The sequence below is a fragment of the Vipera ursinii genome (genome assembly GCF_947247035.1).
Source record: "Vipera ursinii genome assembly, chromosome: 4".
Taxonomy (NCBI): Eukaryota; Metazoa; Chordata; class Lepidosauria; order Squamata; family Viperidae; genus Vipera; species Vipera ursinii.
In genome coordinates, this window is record NC_139514.1 from 1,759,882 (window position 1) to 1,782,049 (window position 22,168).

At 45.1% G+C, this 22,168-nt stretch overlaps 1 protein-coding gene across 1 annotated transcript; it reads left to right on the forward strand.

Annotated features, from left to right (window-relative positions):
* Nucleotides 1–3,752: 3,752 nt before the first annotated feature.
* Nucleotides 3,753–21,521, forward strand: KCNE3 (potassium voltage-gated channel subfamily E regulatory subunit 3). The gene is made up of 3 exons (XM_083362210.1): nt 3,753–3,847; nt 16,930–17,069; nt 20,967–21,521. The coding sequence occupies exon 3, from the start codon at nt 20,985–20,987 to the stop codon at nt 21,258–21,260; it is 276 nt and encodes a 91-aa protein (XP_083218336.1). The 5' UTR covers nt 3,753–3,847; nt 16,930–17,069; nt 20,967–20,984; the 3' UTR covers nt 21,261–21,521.
* Nucleotides 21,522–22,168: the final 647 nt, after the last annotated feature.

Below are 22,168 nucleotides of genomic sequence, written 5' to 3' on the forward strand. Positions count from 1 at the left end.
GGCGGAGGGAGCATCACGGTTTGGGGCTGCTTTGCTGCCTCAGGGCCTGGACGGATTGTTGTCATTGGTGGGAAAATGAATTCCAGAGTTTATCAGGACATTTTGCAGGAAAACGTAGGACCATCTGTCCGCCAACTGAAGCTCCGCAGAGGACGGGTGATGCAACAGGACAATGGCCCAAAGCATACAAGTAATTCAACAAAACAATGGCTTCAACAGAACAGAATACGCCTTCTGGAGTGGCCCAGTCAGAGTCCTGACCTCAACCCGATTGAAATGCTGTGGCATGACCTTAAGAGAGCGATTCACACCAGACATCCCAAGAATATTGCTACACTGAAAGAGTGTTGTGCAGAGGAGTGGTCCAAAATTACTCCCGATCGTTGTGCAGGTCTGATCTGCAACTGCAGGAAACGTTTGGTTGAGGTTATTGCTGCCAAAGGAGGGTCAACCAGTTGTTAAGTCCAAAGGTTCACATACTTTTTCCACCCTGCACTGTGAATGTTTCCATCTTATGTTCAATTAAAACACGACAACAGCTAACGTTTGCGCAGTATTATTTTAAGCAGACTGTGTTTTTCTATTGTTGTGACTTACATGACTTTTAGAGCGCATTTTATGGCCAATTCATGCAAAACTCCACGTAATCCCAAAGGGTTCACATACTTTTTCTTGCAACTGTAGCTGGGAGCGGCTCACAATATGAAAAGATAAAAACACAAGTTTAATAATAATAATAATAATAATAATAATAATAATAATAATAATAATAATAATAATAATAATAATAATAATTTTATAAAAGACTGCAAAAGTACAAAACACAATTCCCAGCCCTAGCTGAAAGGTGGGGGTGGGACGGGGGACGGGTAGTCCTCGGCTTTACGACCACAATCGAGCCCCAAGTTCTCATTGCTAAGCGAGACCGTTGTTAAGTGAGTTTTGCCCCAGCTTGCTTGCTACAGTTGTTAAGCGGATCACAGCAGACGTTAACACGGTCGCTAAGCGAATCTGGCTTCGCCATTTTGCTGGCCGGAAGGGCGTAAGAGGGGATCAGGTGTGACAACCCCCCTCCCCTCCCCCGGGACGCTGCAGCTGTCATAAGTACGAGTCGGTTGCCCAGAATCTGAATTTTTGATCATGTGACCCTGGGGAATGCTGCAAGAACGGTCGTAAGTGTGAAAAAACCGGTCGCCAGTCCCTTATCTCGGCCGTCGAATGGACGCTGAATAAACGTAACTCGAGGACTGTAGAATAAGGGGAAGCGAAGGGGGGGATCTACGATGAATCTATACACACACACACACACACACACAGAGACACACACAGACACACACACACAGACACACACCTTGAAGCCCCTCCTCCAAGCCTCCTCCAGAGCCGGGTCTTTTCAGCCACCTGGCCGTTGAATGGAGGCTAAATAAACGTAACTCGAGGACTGTAGAATAAGGGGAAGCGAAGGGGGGGGATCTATGATGAATCTATACACACACACACACAGACACACACACAGACACACACACACACACCTTGGAGCCCCTCCTCCAAGCCTCCTCCAGAGCCGGGTCTTTTCAGCCACCTGGCCGTTGAATGGAGGCTAAATAAACGTAACTCGAGGACTGTAGAATAAGGGGAAGCGAAGGGGGGGGATCTATGATGAATCTATACACACACACACACAGACACACACACAGACACACACACACACCTTGAAGCCCCTCCTCCAAGCCTCCTCCAGAGCCGGGTCTTTTCAGCCACCTGGCCGTTGAATGGAGGCTAAATAAACGTAACTCGAGGACTGTAGAATAAGGGGAAGCGAAGGGGGGGGATCTATGATGAATCTATACACACACACACACACACAAAGAGACACACACACACCTTGGAGCCCCTCCTCCAAGCCTCCTCCAGAGCCGGGTCTTTTGAGCCACCTGGCCGTTGAATGGAGGCTAAATAAACGTAACTCGAGGACTGTAGAATAAGGGGAAGCGAAGGGGGGGGATCTATGATGAATCTATACACACACACACACAGACACACACACAGACACACACACACACACCTTGGAGCCCCTCCTCCAAGCCTCCTCCAGAGCCGGGTCTTTTCAGCCACCTGGCCGTTGAATGGAGGCTAAATAAACGTAACTCGAGGACTGTAGAATAAGGGGAAGCGAAGGGGGGGGATCTATGATGAATCTATACACACACACACACAGACACACACACAGACACACACACACACCTTGAAGCCCCTCCTCCAAGCCTCCTCCAGAGCCGGGTCTTTTCAGCCACCTGGCCGTGGAATGGAGGCTAAATAAACGTAACTCGAGGACTGTAGAATAAGGGGAAGCGAAGGGGGGGGATCTATGATGAATCTATACACACACACACACACACAAAGAGACACACACACACCTTGGAGCCCCTCCTCCAAGCCTCCTCCAGAGCCGGGTCTTTTGAGCCACCTGGCCGTTGAATGGAGGCTAAATAAACGTAACTCGAGGACTGTAGAATAAGGGGAAGCGAAGGGGGGGGATCTATGATGAATCTATACACACACACACACAGACACACACACAGACACACACACACACACCTTGGAGCCCCTCCTCCAAGCCTCCTCCAGAGCCGGGTCTTTTCAGCCACCTGGCCGTTGAATGGAGGCTAAATAAACGTAACTCGAGGACTGTAGAATAAGGGGAAGCGAAGGGGGGGATCTATGATGAATCTATACACACACACACACAGACACACACACAGACACACACACACACCTTGAAGCCCCTCCTCCAAGCCTCCTCCAGAGCCGGGTCTTTTCAGCCACCTGGCCGTGGAATGGAGGCTAAATAAACGTAACTCGAGGACTGTAGAATAAGGGGAAGCGAAGGGGGGGGGATCTATGATGAATCTATACACACACACACACACACACACACACACCTTGAAGCCCCTCCTCCAAGCCTCCTCCAGAGCCGGGTCTTTTCAGCCACCTGGCCGTGGAATGGAGGCTAAATAAACGTAACTCGAGGACTGTAGAATAAGGGGAAGCGAAGGGGGGGGGATCTATGATGAATCTATACACACACACACACACACACACACACCTTGAAGCCCCTCCTCCAAGCCTCCTCCAGAGCCAGGTCTTTTCAGCCACCTGGCCGTTGAATGGAGGCTAAATAAACGTAACTCGAGGACTGTAGAATAAGGGGAAGCGAAGGGGGGGATCTACGATGAATCTATACACACACACACACAGACACACACACAGACACACACACACACCTTGAAGCCCCTCCTCCAAGCCTCCTCCAGAGCCGGGTCTTTTCAGCCACCTGGCCGTGGAATGGAGGCTAAATAAACGTAACTCGAGGACTGTAGAATAAGGGGAAGCGAAGGGGGGGATCTACGATGAATCTATACACACACACACACACACACACACACAGACACACAGACACACACACACACACACAGACACACCTTGAAGCCCCTCCTCCAAGCCTCCTCCAGAGCCAGGACTTTTCAGCCACCTGGCCTACCTTGCAGGGCGGGCGGGCGGGCGGGACCCTCTGGGACGGCCCGGCCGGCTGACAGATCTGCAACCTGCGCCCGCAGCTCGTGCCCGTGGCGCCCGCGGACTCCGTCCCCCCCGCCCCCCCCCCCCGAGTCCCTGGAGCCCGCCAGGCAGGAGTTCCATCGGCGAAGCTGGCCCGGGACGCCCGATCCGCCGGCGGAGGAAGGGCTGGCGGAGACCTCGCCTCCCCTGCTCCGAGGCGGCGCCCGCGGACGGGGCCGGGCCAGCCGGGCGGCGAGCCGTCGCATCTGGCGGGCGCCGCTGGGCAGAGGTGAGTGCGAATCCGGCGCGGGCTGGAGGGGCTCGGCGTAGAGCGGAGCCGGGGCGCCTCTGGGCACGTGCAGAGCGCCCCTGGCTCGCTTCGCCTGGCTGGGCCGGGGTCTGCAGGGAGAGAGCGGGTGGGCGGCAGCCGAGGCGGCTTGCCCACGGAGGCTCAGGTGGAAGGCGAGTTTGCGGGTCCGTCTGCAGGTCGTGGGAACGCAGCCCTTGGCTTAGCTAGAAGAAGGGTTTCCCGACCCGGGTAGCTTTCAGACGGGTGGACTCCCATCTCCCAGGGCTGGGGAGGCGGGGTGTATGTGTGTGTTCTGAGGACCGAAGTCCCCCTGCCTTGAAGTTGCCAAAGAAGGGGAACTCCCAGCCTTCGAAGGTCGTGTGAAGCAGAACGGAACCCAGGGTAGGGTCTCTTTGCAAGACAGATCCGGGGGGGCGGGCGGAGGGATACAGGTGGAGGGTTAAAAAGCACGGGGGTGTGGGGCGGGGGCAAGCAGACAGGTCCTTACAATCAGGACTGGACTGAGGCCAGTGGATTTCCAGCTCAGAGCGAGCAAGGTGTGTGTGAGAAAGAGGCAACCAGCTGAGGCTGCATCAGAAACTGGTGTGAAGGTGGAGATTTGGGGGACTCGCACCAAAATCTCTTTCCCCCTCTCTCATCTATCCATCCGTCCATATCTATATCTATCTATTGATCTCTCTCTCTCTCCTTCTCTCTCTCTTTCCTATCTATCTATCTATCTATCTATCTATCTATCTATCTATCTATCTATCTATCTATCTATCTATTGATTTCCCTCCCTCCCTCTCTTTCTCTCTTTCTTATCTATCCATCCATCCATCCATCCATCCATCCATCCATCCATCCATCCATCCATATCTATATCTATATCTATCTATTGATCTCTCTCTCTCCTTCTCTCTCTCTTTCCTATCTATCTATCTATCTATCTATCCATCCATCTATCATCTATTCATCTATCTATCTATCTATCTATCTATCTATCTATCTATCTATCTATCTATTGATTTCCCTCCCTCCCTCTCTTTTTCTCTTTCTTATCTATCTATCCATCCATCCATCCATATCTATATCTATCTATTGATCTCTCTCTCTCTCTCCCTCCCTCTCTCTTTTTCTCTTTCCTATATCTATCTATCCATCCATCCATCCATCCATCCCACTTTTTTCCCCCGTGCAGAAATTGTGCAGCCTTTACAATGTATTTTATTTTGCATTATATTTTATCGTATTTTTACTATTTTCTTTCATCTCGTTTTATTTTGTTCGGCTTTGCTTTTTGTTTCACGTCGATTTATTTTTTTATTTTACTTTATTTGTTCATCGCACCGTCAGCCAGATGTTCAGAGTGGATTCGGCCTTTACGTCCCGCCTGTCGTGTCCTTCTCAAAGGGCCCGGAATTGGCAGGGGTGGATGTCGCTGATATCGTCACAGGATGGAAGCTGCTTTCTTTCATTTTCCTTCATTTTCTTTTCTTTTCTTTCACTCACTTTTTTCTTTTCATCTTGTCTGTATCGAGTTTGATCCTACTTTTATTTATATTTATATTTTGCCTTGTTTTATTTACGTGGCTATTCATCAGAGCGGTTTTGGACAGCTAATCAACACCCCTGCAATGGATTCTGCTTCTGGGTTCGATAGGAGAGTGAAAACTTGCAAAGGGCCCAATCGCTCTGATTTTTGGGAAATATTCTGCCCCCTCCTTTGGCATCAGCCTCTTTGCAGGGACCCCTTTCCGGCTCTCTTTGGCTGTTGGTGCGTTCAGAGGCACTTCGAGATTGTATTTACACACCCGGTCCTGGAATGAGTGGAAATTGTAAACAGTGAGGTCAGCCAGCCAGGAAAACCAGGAAACAGAAGCGGTAATAATTTCTTTATTGAACAGGGGCCATTCACAGAACAGATGGGCGTGAAAAGAGGGAGATTGTGAGAGCGGTGAACGGATGCACACATGCAGTGGAGTTTTTTAAAAATTTTAAATAGCACGCAGACAAGCCAGCTTTCGTCCTTGTTGACATCACTGGAGGGGAAAAAAAACGGAAGTCTCTTGGATTTGTACAGTAATGTTTCTCAATCCTGCCTATTTTCAAGCTGGGTGGACTTCAGCTCCTAGAATTCCCCAGCCAGGTATGGTGGCTGGGGAATGCTGGGAGTTGAAGTCCACCTGTCTTTTAAAACATCCTAGCTGGAGAATTCTAGGAATTGTAGACTACCCATTTTGAAGCATGCTGGCTGGGGATTTCTGGGAATTGTAGTCCACCCATCTTAAAGCAGGCTGTCTGTGGAATTCTGGGACTTGAAGTCCATCTGTCTTAAAGCATGCTGGCTGGGGAATGATGGGAATTAAAGTCCCATAAGACTCTAGAAAGAGTGCAGAGAAGAGCAACAAAGATGATTGGGGGGCTGGAGGCTAAAACATAGGGAACAGTTGCTGGAATTGGGTGTGTCTAGTTTAATGAAGAGAAGGATGAGGGGTGACATGATAGCAGTGTTCCAATATCTCAGGGGCTGCCCCAAAGAAGAGGGAGTCAAGCTATTCTCCAAAGCGCCCGAAGGGAGAAGCAACGGATGGAAACTCATCAAGGAGAGAAGCAACCTGGAAATAAGGAGGAATTTCCTGACAGTGAGAATAATTAACCAGTGGAACAGCTTTGCCACCAGAAGCGGTGAATGCTCCAACACTGGAAGTTTTAAAGAAGAGACTGGCCAGCCATTTGTCTGAAATGGTATAGGGTTTCCTGCCTGAGCAGGGGGTTGGACTAGATGACCTCCAAGGTCCCTCCCAACTACTACTACTTCTTCTTCTTCTTCTTCTTCTTCTTCTTCTTCTTCTTCTTCTTCTTCTTCTTCTTCTTCTTCTTCTTCTTCTTCTTCTTATTATTATTATTATTATTATTATTATTATTATTATTATTATTATTATTATTATTATTATCATCTGTCTTAAAGCAGAATGGCTGGGGGATTGTGGGACTTGAAGTCCAGCAGGCTTAAAGCAGCCAAAGTTGAGAAAGACTGTTCTAGAGAGATGGCAATAAAATTAATCTCTTGGGACACACGAGGGAGAAATTGCACCTTTTAAGTCAGAGGTTGTTTTTCAAAAAGTTACGCAACTTGGAGTGTGTCAAGTTCACCTGACCAGTCACAAGTTGTACAACCTGTGGGCGAACCTCCTGTCTTCGAGTTGTATTAAAAACACAGGGCTATATATCTTAGATTAAGGCTGAAATTCCCCTCCCGTTTCCTATTTAATATTTTTAAATATTGTCAGTTTTTCGAGGGCTGCACCAACTACAAACGCATTTCTTAAAACAGGATTTTTCTTTGATCAATGCTCTACGTCGAGGCTCATATTTATTTATTTATTATTGGGACTTATATGCCGCCCTATCTCCCGAAGGACTCAGGGCGGCTAACAACAATAAAACACAATAATACAAATGTTTTTAAAAAAGATTAAACTAACAAGCCCCAGTGATAAAATATTAAAAACATTTTCTTTTTGAAAACCCCTATCATCAGGTTTGGTGGGTGGGTGGGTGGGTTCCTACCCAGGTCGTCCTTGACATACGACCACTTCCGTTGCTAAGCAGTGCAGTTGCTAAGTGAGCTCTGACCCATTTTACGGCCTTTCTTGCCGCGGCTGTTAATCGAATGGCTGCCGCTGTTAAGCGAGTCACACGGTCGTTAAGTGAATCCGGCTTCTCCCCCCCCCCCATTGATTTTACTTGTCGGAAGGTTGCAAGAGGGGATCACGTGACCCCTGGGGCAGTGCGACCGTCGCAAATGTGAGTCAGTTGCCAAGCGTCCGAATTTTGATCACGTGACCGGGGGGGAAAATCTTACGACGGTCGTAAGTGTGAAAAATGATCATGAGTCACTTTTCCAGTGCTGTTGGAGCTCCGAATGGCCACTAAACGGGCGGTCGTAAATTGAGGACTCCCTAGATTTCAGTCCCAGCTTTTCTCCGGGACCTTGGGGCGATTTGTGTGGCAATCTGCCTTCGTGTTGTTCCTGGAACAACGACCCTGCCAGGTGGGCCGTCACTTGGATTGTTTCCAAGGTGGATCTCCCCACGCTAGGCCAACATCTCGACCACCAGCCAGGGGGGGCACCAATGTCCTCTGCAAAAGAGGGGCTTTTTAATTCCCCCCCCCAGGTGCCAGGAAGGGTTCTGGGCCCGAGAAAGGCACATCCGGCCGTTCCTTCTGGATCCTCCACGGCTCCTTTGGCCTCTGGACTCACTGACCTCTCCAACTCTGGAGAACCTCATTAGAGGGACAGGGATTCTCTCTCTCTCTCTCTCTCTTTCTTCTTCTCTCTCTCTCTCTCTTTCTTCTTCTCTGCTTTTTCTTTCTATCTCTCTCTCTCCTTTCTCTCTCTTTAACTGTCTCTGTGTCTCTCTCTTTTTCTCTGCTTCTCTCACTTTCACTGCCTCTGTGTCTCTCTTTCTCTCTCTTTCTCTCTCTTTTTCTTGCTTTTTCTTTCACTGTCTCTGTGTCTTTCTCTCTTTCTCTTTCTCTTTGTCTCTGCCTCTCTCTCTCTCTCTCTCTTTCTTCTTCTCTGCTTTCTCTCTCTCTCTCTCTTCTTCTCTGCTTTCTCTCTCTCTCTTTCTTCTTCTCTGCTTTCTCTCTCTCTCTCTCTTCTTCTCTGCTTTCTCTCTCTCTCTCTCTTCTTCTCTGCTTTCTCTCTCTCTCTTTCTTCTTCTCTGCTTTCTCTCACTTTCACTGCCTCTGTGTCTCTCTTTCTCTCTCTTTTTCTCTCTCTCTCTTTAACTGTCTCTCTCTCTCTTTTTCTCTGCTTTTTCTTTCACTGTCTCTGTGTCTCTTTCTCTCTTTCTCTTTCTCTTTCTCTTTGTCTCTGCCTCTCTCTCTCTCTCTTTCTTCTTCTCTGCTTTCTCTTTCTCTCTCTCTCTTTCCTTTCTCTCTCTTTAACTGTCTCTGTCTCTCTTTTTCTCTGCTTCTCTCACTTTCACTGCCTCTGTGTCTCTCTTTCTCTCTCTTTCTCTCTCTTTTTCTTGCTTTTTCTTTCACTGTCTCTGTGTCTTTCTCTTTCTCTTTCTCTCTCTCTCTGTCTCTCTCTGTCTCTCTCTGTCTCTCTCTCTCTTTCTTTCTCTCCTTTTCTCTGCTTTCTCTCTCTTTCACTGTCTCTGTGTCTCTGTCTCTCTCTCTTGCTTTCTCAGTCTGTCTCTCAGATTCTCTCTCTGTCTGTCTCTCTTTCTCTTTCTCTCTCTTGCTTTCTCTCTCTCTCTCTCACTGTCTCTCTCTCTCTCTCTCTCTCACACACACACACATAGAAACACATGTCACAGACATACACAATCAAACAACCCCCTGGGCTGTGTGTTTTGCTTTCTAGCCAGTCTCAAGATTTGTTCAGTTCATGGTGATTCCAGGTGAGAGAATTAGGAAGCAGGTAATAAATAAATAAATAAACCTTTATTGTCAAAGGACAACATGTGTACATTGAGATTAGCTGAGCCCCCCCCCCCCCGTGCTCTCTCCCCCCAACGCACAGTGACAACAAACCCTCCATCCCAACACACTATATGAACCAACTACACCACACACCGGCCTCCCAAGTCAATTCTGCATAAGATTATGTCCCATTTAAAAGCCTAACAGCCCACGGATAAAATCTATTTTTCAGCCTGTTGGTACGGCTGGCTATATTCCTATATCTAATAGAAGCTTTCCTCCTCCTTCTCCTCTTCCTCCTCTTCCTCCTCCTCCTCCTCCTCCTCCATCATTTATACAACCCAAAGGCTGGAAGGGACCTTGGAGGTCATCTAGTCCAACCTCCTGCTCAGGCAGGAGACCATTTCAGACAAACGGTTGTCCAATCTCTTCTTCAAAACCTCCAGTGTTGGAGCATCCACAACTTCTGGTGGCCAGCTGTTCCCCTGGCTAATTGTTCTGACTGTCAGGCAAATTCTCCTTAATTCCAGGTTGCTTCTCTCCTTTCCCCCCCCCCGGAAAATTTTATTAAATGTACATTTAAAAACAAAAGTGGACATGATTCAACTTCCCTAGCTACAACATTACTATTAGTACTACCTTATGTTACAGAAAGAAATAACAAAAACTTAAAATGCATTCTATGACAGGACAGGGTATATCAAACTATACATATAACATCTGTAAATCTTTTAGTAAACTGTCTTTCAGTCGTCAGCGTTATATTTACATATCTTTCAGTTGTGTCCTGATATAGGTGCTCATAAGAAATCCTTACATTATCAACTAATCAATCGTCATCTCAGCGATCCTCCTTATCTCTAACCCATCGTACAAATTTTGCCAAATTTCATAATGCTCCGTTTCAGTCTTATGTTTGATCTCTAGGATTAACCTGTCCTTTCGGCTCAGGATAAAATTTTATGTATGATTTCTTCTTCAGTGGGTGTTTCCTTTCTTTTCCATTTTTGGGCATATGCCAGTCTTGCTGCGGTTAAAATATGCACTAATAAGTAGAAAGATGCTTTGCTGAGTTTATCATTAATAATCCCTAATAAGAAGGTTTCTGGTTGTAAATCAATTTTGGGTAGTAATATTTCTTCCAACCAATTTTTTATCCGCTGCCAGAAATTTTGCGCTTTTGAACATTCCCACCACATATGAGTCCCTGGAAGGTGGCTTCTCCCCTTGATGAGTTTCCATCCGTGGCTTCTCGTCCTGCCTTCAGGCGCTTTGGAGAATAGCTTGGCTCCCTCTTCTTTGGGGCAGCCCCTGAGAAACTGGATCACTGCTACCCTGTCTCCCCTGATCCTTTTCTTTGTTAGATTAAATCAGGGGTCCTCAAACTTGGCCCTTTTATGACTGGTGGACTTCAACTCCCAGAATTCCTCAGCCAGCATGGGGGAACTATGGCCCCTTCATGACTTGTTGACTTCAACTCCCAGAATTCCTCAGCCAGCGTGCCTGGCTGAGGAATTCTGGGAGTTGAAGTCCACAAGTCATAAAAGGGCCAAGTTTGAAGACCCCTGGATTAAATGTACCAAGTTCCTGGAAAACATTAAGTTAGGGAAAGCCCCTTTGCGCCAAATGCGTTGTGCAAGGGGAAGGGATTCGCACGCTGGGCGTCTGAGCATGTCACTGACCTTGTTCCTCTCTTGGTTTGCCAACTTTGGAAAAGGCCAGCGGATATCCGGCAGCTCCTGGGCTGAGGAGGAAGAGGAGCCTCATGAGTCAGCGGGAACCCCAGCGGCATTTTGCTGTGCGCTGCAAAAGGGGTGCCTTTGGAAGCAAGTTGCGTTGTCATCCAGGACTTGTGCATCAGGGTTTCTTAGAAATGGCAGTGAAGGTCCCAGGTGTGAGGAGGAGGAGGAGGGATGACGTTATTCATTCAGTCATACACAACTCTTGGTGAGCCAATGGGCCAGGTTGCTCCACCACGTCTTCCGATCTTACGCAGAAGAAGCAACGGATGGAAACTCATCAAGGAGAGAAGCAACCTGGAACTAAGGAGAAACTTCCTAACTGTGAGGACAATTGACCAGTGGAACAACCTGCCTCCAGAAGTTGTGGGTGCTCCACCACTGGAGGCTTTTAAGAGGAGACTGGACAGCCACTTGTCTCGAATTGTATAGGGTCTCCTGCCTGGGTTGGACTAGATGACCTCCAAGGTCCCTTCCAACTGTGATTCTGTTATCTGTTCTGTTAACTGTCATTCATGTCTAGTTTAATGAAGAGAAGGACTAGGGGAGACATGATATCAGTGTTCCAGTATCTCAGGGGCTGCCCCAAAGAAGAGGCAGTCAAGCTATTCTCCAAAGCACCCGAAGGCAGGAGAAGAAGCAACGGATGGAAACTCGTCAAGGAGAGAAGCAACCAAGAACTAAGGAGAAAATTCCTGACAGTGAGAACAATTAACCAGTGGAACAACCTGCCTCCAGGAATTCTGGCTGCTCCATCCCTGGAGGTTTTTAAGAATAGATTGGATAGCCAGTTATCTGACATAGTATAGGTTCTCCTGCTTCATCAAGGGGCTGGACTAGAAGACCTCCAAGGTCTGTTCCAACTGTGTTACTTGGCTATTATTATTATTAATATCTTGGAATCTTGGGCAGGTCTAGCTTCATGAAAAGAAGGAATAAGGGTGACCTGATAGCAGTCTGCAACAGATGGAAACTAATCAAGGAGAGAAGCAACCTGGAATTAAGGAGAAACTTCCTGACAGTGAGGACAATTAACCAGTGGAACCACCTGCCTCCAGATGTTTTGGGTTTTCCATCCCTGGAGGCTTTTAAGAAGAGACAGGATGACCACTTGTCTGGAATTTGTAGAATCTCCTGTCTGAGCAGTGGGTTGGACTACTAGATGACCTCCGAGGCCCCTTTCAACTCTGTTATTCCATATTCTAGGAATATCACCTCACTTTTGTATTAAGCTTATGATTTCATTTGTCCTGTTGCCCCCTCCAACCAGGGATGTGAGGTCGCTCCGGAGTGGCAGTGCATTGTGTCTATGAGTGTGTGTGTGTGTGTGTGTGTGTGTGTTTGTGTGTATCGTGTTCTTAATGTTTATCAAAAACATTTTGTCTTGAGGCAATGTGCTCCGAAATGGAACAGCATGTGAGCTAAAACAATAGAAAGAGAGGCGTTTGATTCATTAGCCCATAGTTGGACCATCCAATGTTTGGAAACAGCCGGTGTCAGTAAAAACATCAGCCTGTTTATAGAAAAAGCAACAAAGTGGTGGGGAGTCAGAAACGGTGGTTGGAAGTGAAAAAATACGGGATTGTCAAGATTAGGAGAGGCACCGACCTTATTGTTTGTCATTGCCCCCATCCCAGTTTCAGTAATTTTGCAGAAAACAAACCTTGTTATCAGACAGCAGAAAGAAAAAAAAAGCTAATTTAATCTCACCATTTGCCTTATACGGAGATCTGAAGATTTATGGAAAAATCAGAATTATTTTTTTTTTACAAAGTTTTATTAGTTTATAATACACGATACAATCGAAATGCAAAGTAAATAGCGGGAAAGATGGAGGAGGGAAAAGGGAGTAGAAAAGGGAGGGAAGGGAGAGAAAAAAGTGGTGTTTTTTTTTTTTAAAAAAGGCCCTGACTTCGGGCTTCCTGTGGCGCAATAGAGTATCAACTTCAAATCTCCATTTCTTACTTTTGCAAAATAACATAAACTAGCCGTTTTGATAACATCAAATCTGTCTATAATTGGTAAAGCCCACAATCAAAATTTCATTTTTTTCCCCCCATCTCAAGCACAAAATCCAGAAGCGGTTTCCACGTGGCAATAAAAGTAGTTGTATTTTTTTTCTTTAATACGTTCAGTCAGTTTAGCCACCTCTGCTAGCTCCATCAGCTTTTGTAAATAAATAGAAATAGTTCACAAACATGGTGAGAATTTGTAGAATAGAATAGAATAGAATAGAATAGAATAGAATAGAATAGAATAGAATAGAATAGAATAGAATAGAATAGAATAGAATAGAATAGAATAGAATAGAAAATATGGAATGGAATGGAATGGAATGGAATAGAATAGAATAGAATAGAATAGAATAGAATAGAATAGAATAGAATAGAATAGAATAGAATAGAATAGAATAGAATAGAATAGAATAGAATAGAATAGAATATATGGAATGGAATGGAATGGAATAGAATAGAATAGAATAGAATAGAATAGAATAGAATAGAATAGAATAGAATAGAATAGAATAGAATAGAATAGAATAGAAAATATGGAATAGAATAGAATAGAATAGAATAGAATAGAATAGAATAGAATGGAATGGAATGGAATGGAATGGAATGGAATGGAATGGAATGGAATGGAATGGAATAGAATATAGAATGTGATGAGAAGAGAAGAGAAGAGAAGAGAAGAGAAGAGAAGAGAAGAGAAGAGAAGAGAAGAGAAAAGGAATAGAAAGAATAGAAAAAGAAATAGAAATTAGAATAAAATAGAATGTGATGAGAATAGAATAGAACAGAACAGAACAGAACAGAACAGAATAGAATAGAATAGAAAATATGGAATAGAACAGAATAGAATAGAGAATTACAATAGAATAGAATAGAAAATATGGAATAGAACAGAATAGAATAGAATAGAGAATTAAAATAGAATAGAATAGAATAGAATTAGAAAAGGAATAGAAAGAATAGAAATAGAAATAGAATAAGAATAGAATAGAATGTGATGAGAATAGAACAGAACAGAATAGAGCCGGAAGGGACCTTGGAGGTCTTCTAGTCCAGCCCCCTGCTGAAGCACTGCACGAACACATCCTGGCTATCCAAAGACACGACCGACTCTCGCTCATATCCATGCACGCAGACTCAGATCTAACCGGGAGCCAACCCAAATCAAGGAGAGAAAGAGAACTTCCAAGCCTGGTTCTCCACCATCAATAAGTCAATAAATGGACACATGGGCATCCATCCAGTCTACCAACTGCTGCGAACGAAGGAGCTACTTCAACAGCAATCCCAAAAGCAGCGTTTAAAAATGAACAAACAGCCACCTCGCCACCAAGCAACAAAAAATCGCAACCCTCCCCAAGAAACCGGACCACGTCCCGACAACGACAGCCAACCAACCAAACAACCTGAAACCAGACAGTGGCTCAGAGGCAACCGAACGAACAAACACCATTTGCATCGCACAGACAATACTTAAACACCAAGGATGGTGGCCCAGCAACAACAGCCAGCCAATCAATCAGTCCGAGACCAGATGATGACTCAGCAACATCCAGACTAATTTACATCGAACTAAAAGGTATTTAAAGGCCAGCGCTCTGACAGACGAGCACAAGTCTGTCACAAGTAAAGTTCGACATTTAGGCAAGAAAAACCAAATGCACAGATACAATATAGGTGGTACCTTGCTCAATAGTAGTAACTGTGAGAGGGATCTCGGAGTCTTAGTAGACAATCCCTTAAATAGGAGCCAGCCATGTGCTGCAGCTGCCAAAAAAGCCAACACAGTGCTAGGCTGCATTAACAGAGGGATAGAATCGAGATCACGTGAAGTGTTAATACCACTTTACAAGGCCTTGGTAAGGCCACACCTGGAATACTGCATCCAGTTTGGGTCACCACGATGTAAAAAAGATGTCGAGACTCTAGAAAGAGTACAGAGAAGAGCAACAAAGATGATCGGGGGACTGGAGGCTAAAACATATAAGGAACGGTTGCTGGAATTGGGGATGTGTAGTTTAATGAAGAGAAGGACCAGGGAGGACATGACAGCAACCTTCCAATATCTCAGGGGCTGCCCCAAAGAAGAGGAAGTCAAGCTATCCTCCAAAGCGCCCAAAGGCAGGACAAGAAGCAACGGATGGAAACTCGTCAAGGAGAGAAGCAACCTGGAACTAAGGAGAAACTTCCTGACAGTTAGAACAATTAACCAGTGGAACTCCTTGCCTAGAGAAGCGGTGAATGCTCCAACATTGGAAGTTTTTAAGAAGAGACTGGACAGCCATTTGTCTGAAATGGTATAGGGTTTCCTGCCTGAGCAGGGGGTTGGACTAGATGACCTCCAAGGTCGCTTCCAACTACTACTACTACTACTTCTTGTTGATGTTGTTGTTGATGTTGATGTTGTTGTTGTTATTGTTGTTGTTGTTGTTGTTGTTGTTGTTGTTATTATTATTATTATTATTATTATTATTACTATTATTCTCAGCCCACAGACCAACATTCTTGCTCTCTACAGTTAGCCCCAGTTGGCTGCGTGTAAAGGTATCTGAGATTTTTAAAAACTTAGTAGACTCGGATTTAGTAAATTTGGGTTTCGCTGCAGAAAAACATCACATCCACACGACTGCACGGCGAGCTTTTTCTTCCAGGCAAGCTAATGTGCTAGAATTGGGTCTCTGCAAGATCAGGGACCTTGTTAACCGCGTGGCTGAATATCCGACTGAAGGAGATTATTAGAATACGGCATCCGTTTTTGATCACCATGATGCAGAAAAGATGTCGAGACTTTAGGAAGAGGCCAGAGAAGAGCAACAAAGACGATTAGGGGAACGGAAGCTAAAACATGTCAGGAAGGGCTGCAGGAATTGGGTGTGTCTAGTTCAGGGGTAGGCAACCTCGGCTCTTTTATGACTCATGGACTTCAACTCCCAGAATTCCTGAGTAAGCTGACTCAGGAATTCTGGGAGTCCATGAGTCATAAAAGAGCCGAGGTTGCCTACCCCTGGTCTAGTTTAATGAAAAGAAGGACTGGGTGGGACATGATAGCATCATATTTGAGGGGCTGCCACAAAGAAGAGTGTGTGTGTGTGTGTGTGTGTGTGTGTGTGTGTGTGTGTTTTTCAGCCTATTCTCCAAAGGACCAGAAGGCAGGACAAGAAAGCAACAGATGGAAACTCATCAAGGAGAGAACCCACCTGGAATTAAGGAGGAATTTCCTAACAGTGAGGACAATTAACCAGTGGAACTGCTTGCCACCAGACGTTGTAGGTGCTTCGTCACTGGAGGTTTTTAAGAAGAGACTGGACAAACATTTGTCTGAAGTAGTATTGAGTCTCCTGCTTGAGCAGGGGGCTGGACTAGAAGACCTCCAAGGTCCCTTCCCGCTCTATTATTGCGTTATGAAGGAGAGAAGCAACCTAGAATTAAGGAGAAACTGCCTGACAGCGAGAACAATTAATCAGTGGAACGTCTTAACTCTAGAAATTGTGGGCGCTTCATCCCTGGAGGCTTTTAAGAAGAGGCTGGACAGCCACTTGTCTGAAATGGTATAGGGTCACTCCTGCTTGAGCAAGGGGCTGGACTAGAAGACCTCCCAAAGTCCCTTCCCGCTCTGTTCTTCTGTTATCCTGAGATACTCAAGTCTTGCAACCATTTGTAGAGAGAGAGACCTGTTAGGGTAAGCAGAAATCAGGCGGAGTCTGACATAATCTTGACTGACTCAAAACATTTAATGTAATCTCAGAAGCTCGCCAGGATAAGGCGTATGGCAATCCGGTGATCCGGTGTTCCAGGGCATTTAACCAAAATAGACGATTGCTTGGAGGGCGGATCTAGTTTTGTCTGGAAGATAAAAGCCTGCCTCACCGTTTCTGCTTTTCATTTTATGCAGGTCTGCAAAGCAGCTTCTGCTCTGGGCTTTGCCTAATTTTTGCACCAGTCCCTTCTTCGGTGAGGAGAAGAACAGATAGTCCTCCAGATACGACTTTGGTCGGGACCGGAATTTCCGTTGCTAAGCAAGACGGCTGTTCAGTGAGTCGTGCCGATTTTGTGACCTTATTTTATTTTATGATTTTTTTTTGGCCACGGTTGTGGAAGAAGTCGTTGCAGTTGTGGAGGGGAAGATGGAAAATTAGCACGGGGGTGGGTGGGTGCGTCGAATTGCACAAAAGAACCCTTGATTCTTGCAGCCATCAGGAAGTGATCGGGAGAAATGAGACTTTAAGATCTGAAACTCGTCAGACTAGTTTTTGTTTTTTTTTAATGTTTGTAATAAGAGCCCAAATTAGACTTTTGCTATCGGGGAAGTCGAAAAATCGTGAGGTTAATTGCGTCTTGCGGTTCAAGAGACGTCTCTTGAGCGTTTCAGCCTGCCAAGAGCCAGTCCCATTGAATGCAACGGGACTTAGGTTTGAAGGAAGGATTAGCGTTTTGTGCCGGTGCAACCGATCCCACCCAGGTGTGCAAATTTACGCCAGGTGATCCATCAAGCTTTTGTTCGGTGGCTGGCAGGGACCTTAAGTGTTCCCACCAAGCAAGTTCACAACAACCTGCCGAATCCAGGAAAGACATGAATTAAATAATATTGAAGGCCGATCTCTTAGAGGAGAAAAAAATATTTATATATTCCACACACACACACACACACACACAGACACCCCGGTGTCCTGTTTGTCTTTCTTAACAGAATAACTGAGTAGCAGAGTTGGAAGGGATCTTGAGATCATCTAATCCAGCCCTCTGCTCAGGCAGGAGACCCTATCCCATTTCAGACAAATTGATAATAATATAATAATAATATAATAAAATGTTGGAAGGGACCTTGGAGGTCATCTAGTCCAACCCCCTGCTCAGGCAGGAAACCCTATACCATTTCAGGCAAATGATTGTCCAGTCTCTTCTTAAAAACTTCCAGTGTTGGAGTATTCACACCTTCTGGAGGCAGGTTGTTCCACTGGTTAATTGTTATCACTGTCAGGAAGTTTCTCCTTAGTTCTAGGTTGCTTCTCTCCTTGACTAGTTTCCATCCATGTCCAATCTCTTCTTGAAAACCTCCCGTGGTGGAGCACCCACAACTTCCAAATTCCCCAGAATTCTGGGAATTGGAGTCCACAGGTCTTAAAGGGGCCAAGTTTCAGAAACGCTCACTAAGAGGGGAAAAAACACCCCTACACCATTAAAACTTGTCATACTTTGCAAGATGGGGCAAGTTCTCCAAACACACACCTGGAGGCCAGGTATGGCTGTTATCACCTCTCGGGTTACTAAGAAGATTGGGAAAGAACAGGAACCGGATCGGCAGGGGAGAAAAAAAAGATTTTGGTGGACAATTTTGAGGTTAGGCATAAAGGAAGAAGGAGTGGTGCTTCCATTGCAGAATGCAGAAACAAAATAGGATCTGTTATACGCTGCTCTGAGCGCTTTGTAAGTCGAGGTTTCCTGTAACACAGGTGGAGAGGACGACGGCACCACTTTAAGGCCACATCTGGAATTCTGCATCCAGCTTTGGTGGCCACGATGAAAACAGAAATTGAGACTCTGGAAAGAGTGCAGAGAAGAGCAACAAAGATGATCGGGGGACTGGAGGCTCAAACATACGAAGAACGGTGGCTGGAATTGGGTATGTCTAGTTTAATGAAGAGAAGGGCGAGTGGGGACAGGATAGCAGCCTTCCAGCATCTCAGGGGCTGCCCCAAAGAAGGGGGAGTCAAGCTATTCTCCAAAGCGCCCGAAGGCAGGACGAGAAGCAACGGATGGAAACTCAGCAAGGAGAGAAGCAACCTGGAATTAAAGAGGAATATTCTGACAGTTAGAACAATTAACCAGTGGAACAACCTGCTTCCAGAAGTGGTGAATGCTCCAACACTGGAGGTTTTTAAGAAGAGACTGGACAGCCATTGGTCCGAAATGGTGGACTTCAACTCCCAGAATTCCTCAGCCAGCGTGAGGGAACTATGACCCTTTTATGACTTGTGGACTTCAACTCCCAGAATTCCTCAGCCAGCATGCCTGGCTGAGGAATTCTGGGAGTTGAAGTCCACAAGTCATAAAAGGGCCAGGTTTGAAGACCCCTGATGTCAACTAATAAAACTTCAGTAAGGTTGAAAATCCAGTGAAATAAAGTAGTACAGGTATTGCTCAACCGACACCCACTGGAAAAAGTGACGCAGGTAGGACCATTTCTCATATTTATGACTGTTGCAGCATCTCCGTGGTCACATGATCAAAATTCAGACGCTTAGCCACTGACTCATATTTATGACGAGTTCACTGTCCCCGGGGGTCACGTGATCCCCTTTTGCGACCTTCTGCGAGCAACGTCAATGGGGAAGCCAGATTCGCTTAAGAACTCTGTGACACCCTTAACAACTGCAGTGATTCCTTTAACAACTGTGGCCAGAAAGGTCATAAACTGGATCAAAACTCGTTTAACAACTGCGCTGCTTAGAAACGGAAATTATAGGCTCCATTGTGGTTGTATGTCGAGGACGACCTGTGTTTAAATATCCTCTGAGGACCACAAAGGAGGAAGTTGGTCAGACTTTGGGGGGGGCAACCTAGAGGAGGCCTATGGTCTCACCCACATCCGTGGGGCTGTAGAGGGAGGGGTCCTTCCCCCCAATTCTCACCAGGGAGTCTGTACTGTTCTCTTGGGAAGTGGCTAAGATTCTGAAAATAGAATATAGAGAGAATAGAATACAGAACAGAACAGAACAGAATAGAATAATAGAATTACATAATAATAGAACAGAACAGAATAAGAGTAGAGTAGAGTAGAGTAGGATAGGATAGGATAGGATAGAAAATATGGAATAGAATAGAATAGAATAGAATAGAATAGAAAATAGAGAATAGAATAGAATAGAAAATAGAGAATAGAATAGAATAGAATAGAATAGAAAATATAGAATAGAATAGAATAGAATAGAATAGAAAATATAGAATAGAATAGAATAGAAAATAGAAAATAGAATAGAATAGAATAGAAAATAGAGAATAGAATAGAATAGAATAGAGAAGAGAATAGAATAGAATAGAATAGAAAATATAGAATAGAATAGAATAGAAAATAGAATAGAAAATAGAATAGAATAGAAAATAGACAATAGAATAGAATAGAAAAGAAAAGAAAATAGACAATAGAATAGAATAGAATAGAAAATAGAGAATAGAATAGAATAGAATAGAAAATATAGAATAGAATAGAATAGAAAATATAGAATAGAATAGAATAGAAAATAGAAAATAGAATAGAATAGAATAGAAAATAGAGAATAGAATAGAATAGAATAGAATAGAGAATAGAATAGAATAGAATAGAAAATATAGAATAGAATAGAATAGAAAATAGAATAGAAAATAGAATAGAAAAGAAAATAGACAATAGAATAGAATAGAATAGAAAAGAAAATGGACAATAGAATAGAATAGAATAGAAAATATGGAATAGAATAGAATAGAATAGAATAGAATTACAGAATGGAAATACAGAATAGAATAGAATAGAATAAGAATAGAATAGAATAGAATAGAATAGAATAGAATAGAATAGAATAGAATAGAATAGAATAGAGTAACAGATTTGAAAGGGACCTTGGAGGTCATCTAGTCCAACCCCCTGCTCAGGCCTAGACCATTTCAGACAAATAGCTGTCTAGCCTCTTCTTAAAGACTTCACAGCTTCTGGAGGCAGGTCATTCCACTGGTTGATTGTTCTCACTGTCAGGAAATTCCTCCTCCATTTCAGGTTGCTTCTGTCCTTGATGAGTTTCCATCCATTGCTTCTTCTCCTGCCTTCTGGTGCTTTGGAGAACAGGTTGACACACACCCCTCCTTCTTCTTTGTGGCAGCCCCTCAGATATTGGAAGATGCTCTCATGTCACCCCTGGTCCTTCTCTTCCTTAATTCCCTTCTCTTTCGCTCCACCAGCATCACCCCGAGAGCACAATGGCGGCTAACTACACAGAGACCTGGTTCCAGAAGCTGGAGGTGATGGTGAAGGTCCTCAACCGTACCATCTCCCGCATGGACCCCTGTCCTCAACTGAGCCAGGCCGACAAGGAGGAGAAGGACTCCTACGCCTACATGTACATCCTCTTCATGATGCTTCTCTTCGCCCTGACCGTTGGCAGCCTGATCCTCAGCTACACCCGATCCCGAGAAGTGGACAAGCAGAGCGATCCCTACCACGTGTACATCAAGAACCGGGTGACCATGATTTGAAGGAGGAGGAGGAGGAGAAGAACGAGCCAGGGACTCTGTGCCTTTTGGGAACGATGGGGAACTCTTTTGTGGCGTGCGTTGAGTCTCAAACTCAGGGCTTGAAGGAACGTCGTATGTTCTGATGAGCAGAAGTATTAACATCTGGGGGATTTTGAGAGCAGGGCCTGCAAAGAAGCCCAGCCTAGGGGGCCGAAATTTCCTGCCTTAGACTAACCATTGATAAAGTTCTATTATTGATCTGCCTCTTCCTATCAATAAACAAGTTGGAAAAGAGGAAGGATCCAAGATATTTATTTATTGATCGACCCGTTTCTGAGTCACCGCAATCCCCACCTTTTAAAAATTTGGGTGGGTGCTCTTTCTATATGACGAGATTGGAGGGTGGAGACGTTTTTCTCCCTCAATGTCTCTCTCACTTATACACACACACACACACAGAGAGATAAACCCAGAGAGATGCACAACTGAGCCCCAAATTTAAGTCAGTTGTGCCCCATTTCACGACCTTTCCTGCCACCGTCGTGATTTGCTTAATGACCGTGGCAGAGAACGTCGTAAAGTGAGCCACTGATCCATTTCACAACTGTCGCACGTTACCCCCCCAATGATGGGCCGGCTCCAGTATGGTTGTAACCTGAGGACTAACTGAAGAGCAGGGATTTTTAGAGTTTTTCAGACTGCAGAACCTGTTGGCTCAGGGGTCTTCAAATCTGGCCCTTTGATGACTTGTGGACTTCAACTCCCAGAATTCCTCAGCCAGTATGCCTGGCTGAGGAATTCTGGCAGTTGAAGTCCAGGGGTCTTCAAACTTGGCCCTTTGATGACTTGTGGACTTCAACTCCCAGAATTCCTCAGCCAGTGTGCCTGGCTGAGGAATTCTGGCAGTTGAAGTCTAGGGGTCTTCAAAC

What these genes read in the sequence shown, in the direction of transcription:
- KCNE3 (XM_083362210.1), top strand. Translation starts at nt 20,985, where the DNA reads ATGGCGGCTAACTACACAGAGACCTGGTTCCAGAAGCTGGAGGTGATG.